General features: G+C 45.0%; 1 protein-coding gene across 1 annotated transcript in view; it reads right to left on the minus strand.

Annotated features, from left to right (window-relative positions):
- The window catches only part of NSF (N-ethylmaleimide sensitive factor, vesicle fusing ATPase), a 657,569-nt gene that overhangs the window by 533,121 nt on the left and 107,593 nt on the right, over window positions 1–16,855 (minus strand). The window contains exon 2 of the mRNA XM_078645103.1: window positions 5,503–5,588. Coding sequence (XP_078501229.1) covers window positions 5,503–5,588 — 86 coding nt within the window. The remainder of the gene's footprint in view (window positions 1–5,502; window positions 5,589–16,855) is intronic.

Here is a 16,855-nt window from a genome sequence, read left to right on the forward strand (position 1 = left end):
AGTTATTATTCACACAGCTCTGATGACTGATGGGGTCTGTGGTTGGTGAAAGTGTGCACTGACAATGTGGTTCTGTGTGTGGCTGTATGTGTGGTTGTGTGTGTGTGGTTATGTGTGTTGTTGTGGTTGTGTGTGTAGTTGTGTGTGTTGTGTTTGTGGTGGTGTGTGTGGTTGTGTGTATGTGTAGTTGTGTGTGTGTAGTTGTGTGTGTGTGTGGCTGTGTGTGTGTGGCTGTGTGTGTGTGGCTGTGTGTGTGTGGCTGTGTGTGTGTGGGGCGTCCAAAAGTACAGCTACACCAGGAGACCTACAATAGACGCACAGAGACAGAAGGGGTGAGAGAGAGGGAGATCATACCGTGGTGCAGAAGAGTACACAATGCGACATGGGACACACATGGTAAAAGCGACGAAGAAGAGACAGGGATACCGACTGCCAGAGAGTAGAAACTCAGAATAGAGACACACCAGGGGTCGGACACAGGGAATGCAATCAGAGGAGCAGCAGAGGACAGACTATAGCAGAACAGAGACAAAAACATGAAGACATCTTGACAGAAATAGAGATTAGCACACACAGTGACAACATATTCAGGAAATAGAGAAATTACCAAAGTAATCGGCAGGACGGTGCCTCCAAGGCTAGTCAAATCTGATGAAACTTATGTGGAGTTGCATATTTATATTGACACGAATCAATGTGCACCAGCCCTACCTGCCTATCAGATGGCACGCCTTTTAAAAAAATCAGCCCATTTCGAAGCAGTTTTCCCAACAGACACACAATACAGGGTGCACTGAGGCAGAATGCTGAAAACATCCTCTCCACAGAAGGTGCTCGGCGGGGGGCACTAAATGCAATTACAACACCTTTCAATTTAAAGAAGTAAATGTCCTGCCAATTTAAAGCGGTGCCCATACTACAATAAGTGGTTCAGTCCCCAGTATATACTACATACATGCAGTTAGATCCACTCCCTTTCACAATAGATTAGGCAAAGGCCCTTAAACATTGAAGTGTCACGCAATGTTCAAGTTAGGGCAACTGAAACCATTCTATTTGTTAAAAATGCAATATCAATAGCAGGAACGAATAGGGAACTAAAATTCTCTGCAAAGGAAGCGCTCAAAATAGCCTTCTTAAAGTGCCAGTGAAATGTCTGTCAGTCGAGAATTCCTTGGCGACGCCTCCTCTTTCATGACAGGAGCCACTTCCCTACAGCTGCCCACATTACCTAAAACTACGTTTGAAAACCACGGTATTTTGAAACGAGGCCTGTGGCAATCACCATGACCGAGTTTCCTGATCTCTTGCGACTCCGCGGATCTTGTGAAACACATTAAGGTGTTTACACAGTGGGCGTGGCGGCTCTCGGATGGTCAGCCCGGGTCACACCCAACAGCTGCACAAGCGGCGCTCACTCGTCTGCAGCTCTAATAAATCCCTTTTGTGCGCAGTCCCATATTTAGCCTCTTCAGGGCTTAATTAATAATCACAATCAGTGTATCAGCTAAATGCAGGCAAGTCTCAGATTGTGATCAGGAAGGATCTGTCAACAACACAATAACAAAGAGGGGTGCTTGCCAGATCGATCACCATAGAGACATGGACCAAGGGACAGATGATTGCAGATGAATAACACAAAAGGCACTGTGCTCTTCAGGATTCATGAAATAAACGCCACTAAGGAGGATACGAAAGAGAGCTACGGAATGGTTTATTCCAAATCATTCTTTCTGCCAAGAAGGTTGAAAGACAGAATACTTTTTGGAAGAAACACTGCCCATTGTATCGCAAGTGGAATTTGTTGTTTCATCTGTTTCGACAATTTTTTTTTTTTTAACGGATTATTACTTTGGTGATGGAACAGTCATTATATGAGTTCATATTACTTGCAACCTAAGCAAAGGCAATGTCATGTAACGTGGCATCGCTAAAAGTACATTCATAAGCAGCAAATAATGCATAACAGCCCCGCCCATGGCCATGAAAGGAGCCGCTGCTGTGTGATGGCCGCTTCTCTCGGCTCTGATTTCATCCAGTAACTTGCTGTAATTAGCCGCCTGCCCCTGAGCTCTTACTGCGGTCACGGAGTTTTCGCTGTGAGGAATCAAGCCGCCCATGGTCATTTTCGCCCGATTCTGTTTTTTGTCTGCGAGTGAAGCAGGAGGTGTCTGTGGACGCCGGTAATGAGTGCCGTTGTGTCACAGCAAGGCACCGAGCTCCGAGGGGGCCACAAGCTGTTCTGAGTTTGTATCTGAGCTCTTATCTGGACAGAGGACGGCGGAACGAGACGGGAGAAGCCCCGAGTTGCTGACACGGAGGAGGACGCTACGGTAAGGGGCTCAATAAGTGTCAGGGAATTAATTGCTCAGGGAAGCAAGGCAATGTGGCAGTGAGACGATACGCTAGGACCTCTGGGCAGGAATCTGCTGAAATTTAAAAAACTCGCGTGCGGGAGCAGAAGTCGGACCCTGGCAGGAAGGGACAGGAGGCCTGAAGATGGCAGATATGAAGATTTATATCAGGAAGCGCACAGGCTTACTTTCACTCGAGCACAGGAAGTCCAGCGAGGGACAGCAGCCTCCGTCAACCTGTTTCTCAGCGCCGCGCACCCCTCTGAAAACTCCCCCTCCATTCCACCAGGCGCGCGCACTCCTAAAAACGAAACCTATGGTGGGGGCGGGACTTCCGTCTTGTGCGCGAAGCCCGCACCCACGGAGTGCCTGTCCCGAGGAGCAGTGGTGACGCGGGGCTCCCATGCCCGAGGGAGAGCCCAGCGGAGGCTGTAGATGTCCGTAGTGGCGGTAAGTGGCCCTTACTTGTAGTGGGGGTGAGGCAGGGGGGGGTTGTCGGTGCGCTCGTGTGTGTGTGTGTATGTGTGTATGTATGCTCACGTATGTATGTATGTGTGCGACGGCGGGGGGGCCTTGGTGCACTCGTGTGTGTGTGTGTTTGTGCGTGTATGTGTGGGGGGGGGTGTCTCTGTATGTATGTGCGTGCATGGGCGCTCGTGTGTGTGTGTGTGTCTGTGTGTATGCGCATGCATGTGTGGTGTTGGAGCTTCCCAGGAGACAGCAACTGGCCACAGCGAGCGCGTTCGCGTGCGCGTGGCCCGCTCCGATCGCCTTCTCGGAGAGGAAATGCGCCCCGCCAGGTGCTATCTCCTGGAAAGCACAGTCGCTGACAATAGATCTCTGGCGAGACAGCGCTTTGCGCTATAATCGCCACGAGACCTAAAAATGGTGGTATTGCCCCACTTTTTATATCTCTTCTCCAATATCCCAACAAAATTGACACAGAGATATTTCGGTACACTGCGTACGTCGCTACGTCTACTGATCTGGGGAGGCAAGCAGGCGCAGGTAGCTTGGGACACTATCACCCTGGATTATGACAGGGGGGGTTCTGGTGCACCGGATCTATACATACATTACCTGAGCGCATAGGCACAATATGCTTACTATTGGTACAACAAACAAGACTTCATACCACACATGGCAGTTGAGGATGGCGATGCTTCTCCGGTCCCTCTTCAAGGTATCATCACACACACGCGACGGGATTCTCCAAAAATGGAAATAAGCACAATAGACACCACGGTGGTGGCGTGGCAAGCCATAGGGCAGATCGCTGACAAATTGCCTATATATGCCACGGCTTTAAATGGAAAATAATAAGTGCCGTTACTCATTAATATGAGCTAGAGGCGTGGCTAGTGGGCGGGGCTAAGGGCGGGGCTTATGGCAACATATGATGACACAATGACTTTTATATCAGTTGCAGCAACTATGAAAAACCCATGAGAAATGTGTTTATATAAACGAAACGGTTAACTCATTACACAAAATGAAACCCAAATTGGATGATATGTGAACAGTTCCATGTTTTGTAATATTTGCTGCTTCTTAATGCCATACTGTTATTTGTTGGTGTTTGGCACAATACTAGATACACTTAAGCGTGCGCACACATACACAGAAACAAGCAGACGTACACAAGCATTCTACACATTCCCTCTAAAGTCCTGATTCTCTCCCTTTTCTCTCACAGAAAACAGGCACACACACACACAAGTCTCCTGTTCTCCCCTACATGCTGTACTCATCCCCTAAATTTGCCGTCTTGAAAATTAAAGTCAAGAAATGCACCAGATTTATGACTTTACAGAAATACTGATTCTGCAGCCTTTGTTTTGCTGTGGGTTTTAGTCACTTAAGACAATTATAGACCTCGGGAAGATAAACACCTGCACTGTTAAGCACAGCGTGACGCACGGCAAGCCTTCTTAGACCCCTGCAGTGTGGGGCCATTCACATGGACGACGCTGGAATCTCCAGCAGCGACTGCAGGAGGCTTGGCACCCTTACAAGCTCCTGAGAGGCAGAGCGGCATCTAACCTGTGTTAGAGGAGATAAACAACCGGAGCCTGCAGTGCCAACTTTTAGGGTACCGGTACTCTCCCTGGCTAATGAGAGGTGCCGGTACTGAGGGCCCGAAAATTCAGAAGTGCCGGTACTCAGTACCGGTGGGTACTGGCCCATTTAAAGCACGGGCCACGGCGATGCCATTGGAGCATCATATGGCGCTCTCGGTAACAAAAGAGGCGGGCCCGATGCGCCTACTCGAGGAGGCAGGACTGAGCACTATGCGAGATCTTTACCCAGGTGCGACCTTCCACACCCCTGAGGACTTGCAGTATATTGTCAATCCAACACTACTCTTTCGGTTTGCTGAGCCTAAGCCGAGACTCGTTAGAAAATCACACTACCACACATATCCGGTCGAGCCTCAGGCTCTCCAATCCCTACAGCGAATACTGACCACTCCCACGCAAAATAAATTAATCACAAAGCCATACAGGGCAATACGGGCTGAGAAGACTGAAGGGCCAGATAAGTGTTGCAATCGTTGGAATTCACACTGCTTCAGAACATGTGCCACAGCTCACCCTGATGAAATCACTGCCAAGTACATATGACACCAACTTGACCACTGGGTGCTAACGGGCGGAAGTCTGGAAGGAAAATGGATGTCACACATCACATGCAACTGTCTGATGATGCAAAGTTAATGCATAATTGGAAAAGTGCAAGTGCGGCTTCTGTCCGTCAGCCATTTTGTGCCAGCTATCCAAAACATGCCAAGAATGTTAAAACATGTACACAATAACTAATACAATACTTTGCACACAAGAAATGCTGTGTTCATAGTTACTTTCAAATATTTTTCCAGGGTTTGTTGGTTTGATTTTCCAGTTATCATGACCACCACACACACACACACACACACACACCATGGACTGACATGAAGTAGCTTTATTGTAGATGCAAAAAGACACACCAACCAATAACAGAAGAAACTGCTCGACTCTAGGATAAATATGCACTTCACGATGACCATTGTAATTGACCTATTTCAGATCAGTCAATGCTCTTAATATGGAAAATATTCGACATACTTAGCTGATTACAACTATAAGTTTGAGAGAAATGATATACTCACAGGCCTGACTGGAATTCCTTCTCATTGACTACTGCACAGTTGCTTAAGGATAGTTCATCTGTAGGGCACCTTGCCGCTTGCATAGACTGCGGGAAGAAAAAGAGGAGACTTTGATGAATAATAAAAAAGAGCTGATCAAAATGACCACACCCAGTAGGCACATGTCCAAAGATGGAGATTATTGGGACACATGAAAAAGGAGTAAATATTTGAACATTTGGATGTCAATCAAATGATGAAAATGTTTATTAATTTAGGACTGTGGTGCATTGAAACAGGTTAAGGGAGTGTGATGTACCCAGACTCTTTAATTCCCCAACTCCGTCATCCACAATGAAGCACACATACAAACTCAACAGGCATATGCTAGATACATCTTAAAACAACAATGATAGGAAAAACGCAGTTGCCTACACAAGAACGCCACATGCTTGCAATAAAAAAAAGTTACAAATAAACATAGTGGCAGGCATCCATTATGGAATGGTAATGTACATAGTGTACTATTGTTTTAAAGTTCCAACATGGCCTCCAAATTTAGAAGTAAAGGGTTGGCCATTTTGGGATGGTAAAACAATGATACGCTATGCACAATTCCATTCCAAGATGGGTGGTCAGTAAGTTCAGAACTAGGTTGCCATTTTGTAATGGTACCTTGGATAGTACTAGCCATTATTGTATGATACATACTGTGCTTTATTGCATTGATCCAAAAAGGGCAATATGTTCCTGCTATATGTTATGGTCCTCGTGGAATGGTAAAGCTATTATATACAACGTACAATAACATTCCAAAATGGCTTTCCATTTTAGAATCAATGGCTGCATAAGAAGCAGTGACCTGCAGATGAAATGGGCGGAAAGCAAGGAGCCCTGCAGCAGTCTGGTGAGCTGCCGGGCCTCTAAAACACAACAAGACAAAAGAAATAAAACAAATGAAGGAATGGAAGTGGACGCATATAAGGAAAAAAAAGGCCGGAAGAATTTGAATGCCACTCAAACAGACCAATGGCCAAAGAGAGCGGACTCAAAGCCTATCTACCTATGTCTATGGATATAATTTTTTAAGGATTCTTTGTTCTATAGATTCCCACTGAATAAATTCCTTATTTTGCCTTCACCTTGACTATGTGACAGCCTGGACCATTTGTCTGTAAGAAGGACTCTTTAAAACAATGTAGTTACATGTCTGAACTGCCCTGGATCTGAAATACAGGGAACAGATCGAGTCCAAGCAAGATCCTGATCCCCTAGTGTGAAAGAAAGCCTGCAAAGAGACAGCGAGTTTTATTCTGCAAATGCCTTACTGCATTCAATCTGCATTGCAGTGGATCAGCTCTTAGAAGTTCTACACTAAACTATAAACAAACTGATTGAATAGACAGTGAACCATAACTGGATGAATTGATGGGGTTTCCCAAACCTTTCAGTCTGCGTGTTACCCGTTCCACTAAAAGTGTGACCTAGGCTGAGCTCTTCTGAGGGCCCTGCTGTTCTACCTTGTCACATGATTGGAAGTTCTGTTCGCATGAAGACAACTACCTCTAACCAGCAATGGACATTAGAGGAAGACATCCCAGAGCACAGCAAAGTCCTTCAGAGAAGCCCCGAGAAGTAAACCAGGTTGAAAACTAAACAGACGAAAAGGAATCAGGATATGGAAATGAGGAGTATCACTAAGATACATGACCAGTGGCGTGTGCAACATCAACTTAATCATTGACAGGACATTAAGAACAGGGGTGTGGAATTCCCATCATTGGATGTCCAGGCCATATAGTTTGTGTGAAAAGGAAAACACATGTTAATGTTTATTTTGCCCACTGGACAAATAGAACGAAACTTCTGCAGCACAGATCCTTTGGCTGGCAATCTGCAGCGTGCAACATGGTAGTGGGAAAGAGGATCGTCTACAGCGAAGGAAAGATATACATCCATGGGTATAAAATGTTCAAAATTGTACATATGTTTCACGAATGCACTATTACTATTGGGGTGGGCTCTCTAAAAATAGGTCCACATTTGCATAATATAACAGTAGGTGGCTATTTTAAATGCTCCCATAAGGCTCCTTGATTTTATACTATACACGTGTAGGTATGAAGCAAAGTCGGTGGATGTTTTTAAAATAAAATGTACACAAATAATATTTACAATTTGAAAAAAAACATACGAAACAGACTAAACTATCAAGCAATTCAGGACTACTTTAGATACCATTTCTCTACGGTAACAATCAATAAAATAAGTTTGCATGTTAGCATATTAAAAAAATATTGGATAATACTTTTAAAAGCATATTGGGCAACATGCGAAAAAACAATTAGGGATCCCATTCGTATAGAAAGCCACAAAAAGGCACCTGCAACTCTATAGACTTGCATTGGTGCAGGTATACAACGTTCAGGAATTCACACTCACCTCCATAAATAGGGCTGGAATCGATACTCCTAACCAACGTTTGTAAATAACAATTTGGCATGATCAAATATACACAGCTACATGTGCTCATACGAAAACCTGCAATGCAAGTGCTCATTAATCTGTTTAAACGGTTTTTCCTTCAATGGGAAAACCACGTTCCCCATGAAGAAACTTCTTTTTATACACCACTCCTTATTTTTGGGCGGGACTGGTCCCTTCCCACCCTGGAAAACGTTTTCCTCTTGCCCTTCTCAAAAGTACATTCCCAACCTTTTCCACAGTGAAAATGGGTTTGAAAGGAGTTAGTGAATGTCCTCAAGCATGTAGGTTTGCAGTTGGACACAGATTCCGAAGATATTCTAGCCATGGAACTACATGGAACTACCAGTGTGAGTGCGTCCATCTTCATGAACTAAATCCTTTTATGAGCACAAAACCAACTTTTGAATGTGTAAGCCCGCTCACACGTGTATATAGCATCAAGAATCGGGCCAGAATATTTTGCAGCCCATTAAGTTGTAAAATGTTAACCAGCCATTGATATAGGGCTTGGTCTATGCTCACAATTATGGTAAACAAGCGAACTGAGGTACAGTGAGATGAAGTTATTTGTCAAAATGAACAAGAAAACATCATAGCTTTTATCTATAAGATACTTGCAGGGTGCGGTGTGGAAAGTCGGGGGAGTTGACGGACAGATTCCCCGTTGACAGGGGGGTTAGGCAGGGCTGTGTGCTTGCACCGACCCTGTTCTGCCTCTTTGTCAACGGGGTAATCGCCCATTTGAATGGCATTGAACATACTGATGCTCCAAAACTGAACGGCAGCAGGGTGCCTGCAATTATGTTTGCAGATGACACCCTGCTGCTGTCCAAAACCCCCATGGGGATCCAGCGGATCCTTGATTCTTTCGTGGCCTTTTGTATGGATAGGGGCCTAGAAATTAACGTCGGAAAAACAAAATTCATGGTCCTGAATCCAAGTAAAAAATTGCGCCCAAATCCACTGCTGGGAGAGGCACGGTTGGAAAGAGTCTCCACCTTCGATTACCTAGGTGTAACCTTGAATGAGTCCATGTCGTGGGGGGCACACCGGACCAGGGCCAATCTTAAACTGGTACAGACCACTGGGGGCATTGCACGGATGCTGAAAAATTCGACTTAATGGCCTTTGGGTCCGCTCATCCAGATCTACAAAGCGCAGGCCAGGGGCGCCACAATGTATGGGGCGGAACTGTGGGGACATACACCAACTCGCAGTCTGTCGGTAACTGAGAATAATTTTATCAGGCAGATAACTGCACTCCCGCCAAGTACCCCGCTCCTCCCCCTGAGGTTAAATCTGGGATTGAGACCAATAGCCGACGAAATAGGACTGAGACCCATAGTCTTCTGGCGAAGACTGTGGAGCAGTGAAGCACTCTATGCCTATAGGGCTGAACTAGGGGAGCTGATATCCCACCCAAAAGCGTTACAGATCCCCTGGCTAAAATATATCCAGAATCCATGCACGGTACTGGGGTTTCCTGATCTCTGGTCCGTCCCTGCTGAGGCCTCACTAAACATCTCACGCAGAAATTTGGTCGATGCTTATCATGCCTATAAACTATCCTCGGCTATGGAAAATCAGCGAGAGGGATCACTGACCTCTGTATTTATGTTGGGCAAAGATACATACAGGATGGAAAGGGTGCTGGATGCTATATCCCCCGTGCTGGCAAGGAAGCTGTTTTTGCAATGGAGATACGGCATCTTGCCCTTACGGGCTTTTACGAGCTCCTGGACAAACCCGCCCTCCCCTAAGCAGTGTCCAACATGCTCTTATGCTGAGGAAAGTGATTTGCATGTAGTTCTGTTTTGCCCTAGATACTCGAAAGCGAGGAAATACTGGCTTCTCCCACTTATTAGAAACCTTGGTGGCAGAGAGTATCTCCCAATGTACAGAATTTTAAAAACTGATCTTTCGAGTCCAACTGTGTTTGCATTGGCTACATTTCTTACCAATGTCTGGCATATTCGCACCAGTTTACTGAAGTCACGGTCAATGAGTTAGCTCCAGTTTCCTATATGTAATCCTGATAGTTTTAATCTACAGATATGAACGGTTTTATAATGTATAGTATGTTTTATTACTATTGATGATGTTTTATGGTGTATATGTTTTATGTTGTTGTGTATCTTTGATGGCCGCATGGCCGAAATAAAGATTAAATAATAATAATACTTGCAGCAAGGCGGCCAATTGACCCAGCCTTACATCTCTTACTGTAAAACTGTAATAACCTTGAGGAACTGTCCTCATGCCAAGCGCCTGAGAAATGGAGATTGTAAATCCAATCAAAAACTGCAGACAAGAAGCACTTCTACCAGAAAAGCACGGTCACTCTTACACCCAACCAAAGCCATTTAAAAGCACAAGAAACATAATTGCAGGGATCTAGATAAGGTACGAAAGGCCAGGGATTTGTTCAGCCTAGGGGAACTGCAATGAGTTTGTTTAGGGCAAGCACACTCACTTGGATGAATGTGGCTTGAAAAGTGCAGGGCTCCAAGCTTATACAGAGAGGTACTCCGAGCACTGCGCTTACAAAGAAGGTCCCTCCTTTGGTTGTAAAACTGAGAAACCTCTCAACATATTTTCATGGCTTTGTCTTTAGGGTCTTTTCCCTCATGCAATATACAAGCCTTTCCATCAGTTGTGAAGTTGCACGCGTTCATATGGTTAATTTGCCACCGTGTGTCTAGGGATCACGTGATTGTGAGAATCCTCCCTGGTTTAAAAAAATGTCACATCCAGTCAAGACTTTATTTTCGCCTAGTATTTACTTTAGTAAGACTGTATTTGGAATGGCTATATTGTGGCAGTGCATTACATAGGAAAACGACTATCGATTTAGGGATTACACCGTAATAAACATTTGAAATAAATAGGTTCGCTTCACTTTTTTACTATTTTGTAGAGTCACTGTTTTGAGTTTTACCTATTATGTTTATAAACCATAGCTAGCTATTTTGCGAGAGCTGTAACTGGGGACTATCTTATGATCGGGTATCGTAAAGTGAAGCCGGAAGCCAAGGAAGTGAATGAACTAAACGCTTTCTCCGAGCTCCTTTGACAATATGTCATCAAATAACTGCCTCAAAAGAAGGCCACGTTAAGCGCAAATGCCGGAAAAATATATGTTGAGTGAATCGCTCATATCCTACTGAAATGAACAACAACTTCCACCGACGAATGGGATGGGAGAACCCTCTGGAGGAAGCTATTTTTGGTGGGGAACTCGACTGTAAACAATTGTTTAAACAGGTCACTCTTACCCGCACTAGTACACAGCTGGGACGACACTGGAAACTGGTATCCCTAGAGTGGGGTGTGCTGGAGAGGGAAAGGAAACACTCAGAGTGCGGCCTCGCCTCCCTTGGAGACAAACTGCCTTCTTCAGAGAACCACGTTTGCAAAAAAAAGCCAGCAGGGATGTGGTTTTAGACTTGGTTATGAAATAGAATGAAAAGATTATGTTTGTGCAATTATGTCTTGCTATGTAGTTAATTACGCGTTGCCCCTCCCCCCACAGAAGCACAGAATGCAGTCATTGGAGGAAACTACATACTCACCTCAAGTGCGAGTGGAACAGGCATCCTGAGACGCCATGCTTGAGGTAGTCTGAGAGTTCCAGAGGGTATTGAGGGCTCGCACCCTGATAAGTTCATCGCCGACTAGTTTAAAACATTGGTAATGGCAGAAGAACTCTTGGGCTGCTTCACCATTGAGGTACACCTCCAGGTGTGCCCCCCTCCCCATCATTCTGAAATGTTTTAACGACCTGGACTGTGACACAAGCCACAGAACAGCATGCACCAAGCCAACCATCACCCTGCATTTTTATCAAACCTCATGTGCAATGGCTTATATTCCATAAATACATTCGGTTTTTTTCTTCCTCATGTTGACATTAAAGTTTAAAACTGATGAGAAATGTGCAGTGGGAATGTGAAAGGAAGTACAAGAGTAAATCTCCTATGAACACGTTTAAAGATTGCCGCGTGGAGGGCCCAGGCAGCCCTGATGCTTCTGTGTCAATTGTTTGGAATTTGACATTCAAGTTGCAGTTTGGTTGCACACTGTTGTATACTTGGAAAGAATGACTGGCCTCTGCAGGCTATCACATTTGTCAAGGATTGCATGCATTTCAAGAATTTCAGAACAAAGTACTTTATTTCTTGATGAGCATTAGTTTGTTTAAAAAAAGAAGAAAAAAAAGATCAATCAGTAGTAGCCCATGCTTCCAGCAACACGCACCGTATTATAATAAATAGAACAGAAACAATCTATGACTAGGCAGAAAATATGAAGCCTCGTGCAACTGCCCATCTCATACAAGATCGCTGAAATTCATATTTGAAATGTGCAGACAGCTATAATGTGACAAAGTTTTGTTGCTCACAGCAGTGTTTTGATTACGCATATCAATTATGAACATTAATATATTCCTTCTGTTACAAAGTGATCCTGTGCCCTGGACAACCCCATTTTATTTTGCCGACTGGTACTGCTGGTAACTGACTGACTGTCCCTGGGTTCTGCCTAACCAGTAGCAGGGCCAGTGCTATGCCAAAAACACACTTAGAATACAGTGAAAACACCTACATACACTAGGATACACTATGGCTTAGGGTACTCCTATGATTGGCATGAATTCCCCTAAAAGGCCCTGGCACATAATAGGGCAGGGGGATTAAAACTACCATTAGGTCCCTAGTATATAATAGTGCATGGCAGTTTAGAGTTCAGCAGCCCTTTCTGCACTCTGTAAGCATTAGTGAGGCATGCGATCCGTTTAATAGCAGCCCTGTGTTGCAGGGCTACTTTTAAAATGTTAAATTGTGATCAAACTAGACTTTGGTGTTTGGGGCACTTAAAATTAATAAACTAAAATATTGTGGCATACAGGTGACCCCAAGGTCTTAACTAGGTGTCCCGGGGTAGTGGGTCAGGTACTTATAAGGAAGACCTTTATACAATCGGTTTTGTGTGCCCTGGGGATAGTGAAATTGCATATTTCACTTCCCTCATTGTAGGAAGGGCTTCACCAAAATTGACTTCTGTGCTACGAGCACTGTGGAGTAAGGCTCTGCAATATTTTTACATATTCAGAACCCCTACAGTCTCCCTAAGGTGTTCCAGGGGGTGGGGGCCCTGTAGATATAAGCAGGGTCATTATAAAATATGTTTTATAAGCTCTGGTGTAGGAGAAATCGCCCAGTTCATTTTCCCCACTGTAGCTCCCCAGACATATAGGTTAACATGGCATTCAGTTATTAATTAACCTCTTCGAGGCTCATGACGAGCTCAGCTCGTCATGAGGGACACTGGAGCTGTGCTCATGACAAGGTGAGCTAGTCATGAATAATGGTCTTCAATAATTCTCAGCGCAGGAGGGGAAAAGCCATAGCAGCCAAGTGGTTAATAACTAACGCTAGGCTTTCCAGAAAAATATAATTCAAGGATGTATGAGAATGGTATTGATAAATGCAACATGCTGCTGTTGATTTGTTTTAAAATGTACAGAAAAGAAGTTAAGACTTTTTTGTCTGCAAGCCAAAATTCAGCCTTCCTGTGGTCTGACCTGATTGGTCAGAGTTAAATGGATTAGCCAGGCTGCTTTGTTGAAGTGATAAGTGGCACCTGGCTTGAGGAGCCATCCTGGAAGGAGAGGGTTCTGCTGCACAGGAATGCCAGGGTAAGGGGGAGAGTTTATAAACCATGATCTTCAAAGGAAGGAGGGGACAGGCTGAAGAAGGCAGGTGGAGTTACACCCATCCACTATGAAATCAGCCAGATGGCAGGCTTAAGGAAGTAATTTGCAGATGCCATGGGAGGGAGACTATGGAGATGAGCCATCGAGGAGGTTGGTTTAGTCTCTGCTGAGACTAGAGCCATGTTGAATTTTGGAAGAATAGTGCTTTCTGGGAGACCATAGTGTCACACTCTGGAGGAAATTGTCAAGCTCTGGCGTATTGCCCTGAACCTCATTGGACAGGAGTGCCCTCCTGCTTGACCCAGAAAGCACTGAATAAGTATCTGAGAGGAACAGAGCCTTTTAGATCTGATGCTTGAATCACGAGGCAGAAGAAGGTTCCATGCTGACAAGTATGATTTGCACCAACCAGGCCCTGCACGTGGAATGACTGAGCCTGCTGCTGCACAATCTGGAACTACAACCCTGTGGACATAATTTGCTTCAAAAGGACTAAAGAGTGGACTCCCTTCAAGCTAGAGCTCACTTGGACCATCACCACCAAGAATCTCTAGCCTGGAGTGGCAACAGAGGTTCTGTAACTATTTTGTCCAAGTGGACTGTGGGAATTGAAGTCCCAAACTTTCAAGGACCATCTTGGAGCTTTAGACCCTTAAAGTAAGTTTTGGACACTTTGGGAAAGGTTTGAAGAAGTTTGGAGCAACTTTGGGAAAAAGCTTCATTAGTGGACAGCTCAACCTGACCAGCCAAGCCGGCGACCCTCAACTAGGAGCCGCCCTCCCCTCCAGGTTCATCCCACTGAAAAGGTTTCGGAGGCCCAACTTCCAGAGTTGACTGGGAGCTGGTCGAAACCTAAGCCGGCGGACCCTCACTGAACCCAGCCCCTGTAAAGAGCATCGAGGGACCCAGCAGAAAAAGCTCAGTAAGAGTTTCTAAGTCCAAAGGTAGAAGAGTTAACTGGGACCAACCGCGAGAGTCAAGCCGCCCACCTTCAACCACGAGCTGGCCTGGATCTCTGGCTCGCCCTGCTGGAAATCTTCTGAGGTCTGGCTTCCATAGGTTTGACTGGGAGCTCGCCACAAGACAAGCCGGCGATCCTTCACCGAATCCGGACTGGTGGAGAGCTTCGAGGGACCCCAGGAGAAAAAGATCCAGAATAGTTTCTAAGTCAGAACGTAAAACTTTGACAGAGGTCTACCGCGAGGGGTAGCCACACAGGGCTCCATCGCGGTCGGCCTGAAACTTTGACTTTGTCCCAGTCTAGCACAACCAGATGGTCCAATAAGGTTTCTACGTGCTATATAGTGCTAAATCTTTACAAATGAATATCTCCAGTTCCCTACATAGGATTTGTTGGATTTTTATACTGTGTTGTGTCTTAATTATTTACTGAATTGTTTTTTTTAAATGCTTTACGGAGCTCTCTAAAGTTAAGAATCCTCGCAGCCAAGCTACCAAGGGTTGAGCATGGAAATACATTTCTGAGACCTATTCTGAGCCCTAGACTGTGTTAGTGGCCTATTTGCCAGTGGTAGTTGAATATTTATCACTACTAATAATCCACTTTCCAACACCTTTGTTAATCTTTATCTGCACAAAATATACTACTACCGGAAGAACATTAACAGAAAAGAAGATCATGTATACCAATTAGGTACTTATAGAGCAGCAGATGTAAGGATCATGATTCCCAGCACTAGGTGTTACAACAGAAGAACATACAGGACACATAGTCAAACATTGCAACTACACAGCTGACCTGTAGATATTTTGAGATAAAAAGACATGGAGAAGGCTCTTAAGCTGGAGACTAGATGTATGTTGTCCACAATGGTTTTCATTTTTAATTGGGGTTCTGAATAGAGTATGGTATATTGGCCATAAGGTAAATATGCGACAGTACGTACGTATGGAGAAGGTGAGTGCCCGGGCGCTGTCCTGGCCTCACTCCTGAAAAAGCGCCGAGAAGCTACAGTGGTTTCGGAAATCAAGGGGGCTGAGGGAGAGGCTATTACGGCCAATACCGAGATAGCTGGGCGGTTTCGACAGTATTACTCGGCATTATATGACTCATGAAATGCATGTGTGGAGACTGAAATTCTAGACTATCTGACTAATGTTGAGTTGCCATGGCTTACTAATGAACTTAGTGAGCATTTAATGCGTCTGCTGGAGAAGGTAGAAATAATATCTGCGTTTGCGGGGATGAAATAGAGAAGGGCTCCCAGGGTAGATGGCCTTACAGTCAACTTCTATAAAGAATTTAAGGACCTCCTGGTTCCGCACCTGGCTACATTATTTGAGGAGATGGTGGTGGATGGGGTTATGCCTCCTTCGATGAGAGAAGCGGTTATCATGGCGATATTGAAGCCGGACAAGCCCCGTCTGACTGCTCCTCGTATCGACCCCTGTCGCTATTAAATGTTGACACTAAACTGCATGCCTAGATACTGGCGACTGGACTAGCATCACTGGTTCCATTTCTAGTGGCACCAGAGCAGGCGGGATTCGTTCCTGGCAGGAACCTGACTTATAACCGAAGAACGGTGTTTGGGCAACACAGAACACTAGACAAGACTTAAAGGCAGTAGCGGTATTCTTGGACAAGGAGAAGGCCTTCAATTTGGTTAACTGGATGTTCATGGGGCATGTTTTGACGAGGATGGGAAAGATATTCTTACAAATGATGGGGGTATTGTAGAACTCTCCATCTGCCAGAAAACAAATCGGCAACTTAGTTACTGACCCAATATGTACTACCATGGGCACGCGGCAAGGACGCCCCTTATCCCGGATTTTATATGGGCTTGTGGCGTAACCACTGGCTTGTGCATTGCGGGAATACCATAGTAAAAGGGGTATAAGATTCCCAGGGTATGACCTGATAGTTCCCACGTACGCTAATGATACGCTACTTTATGTTAGAGAGCCTGAGACTAATCTGTCTCCTATACTAAGGGAAATATTGAAGTACGGCACGATTTCGGGGCTCAGGGTGAATTGGTCGAAATCGACAATTTTCCCCCTTACTCCTGCTACTGTGCCCTTTTTCGCCAATTACCTGCTGCAGTGGACAACGGACCCGGTGAGATGCCTGGGAATCAAGCTTCATACTGATTCCAAGGTAGTGTTCTGTGAGCACTATGGAGTAGCTATCAGTAAGTTGGAGGA

The sequence above is a fragment of the Lissotriton helveticus genome, chromosome 5_1 (genome assembly GCF_964261635.1).
Source record: "Lissotriton helveticus chromosome 5_1, aLisHel1.1, whole genome shotgun sequence".
Lineage (NCBI taxonomy): Eukaryota > Metazoa > Chordata > Amphibia > Caudata > Salamandridae > Lissotriton > Lissotriton helveticus.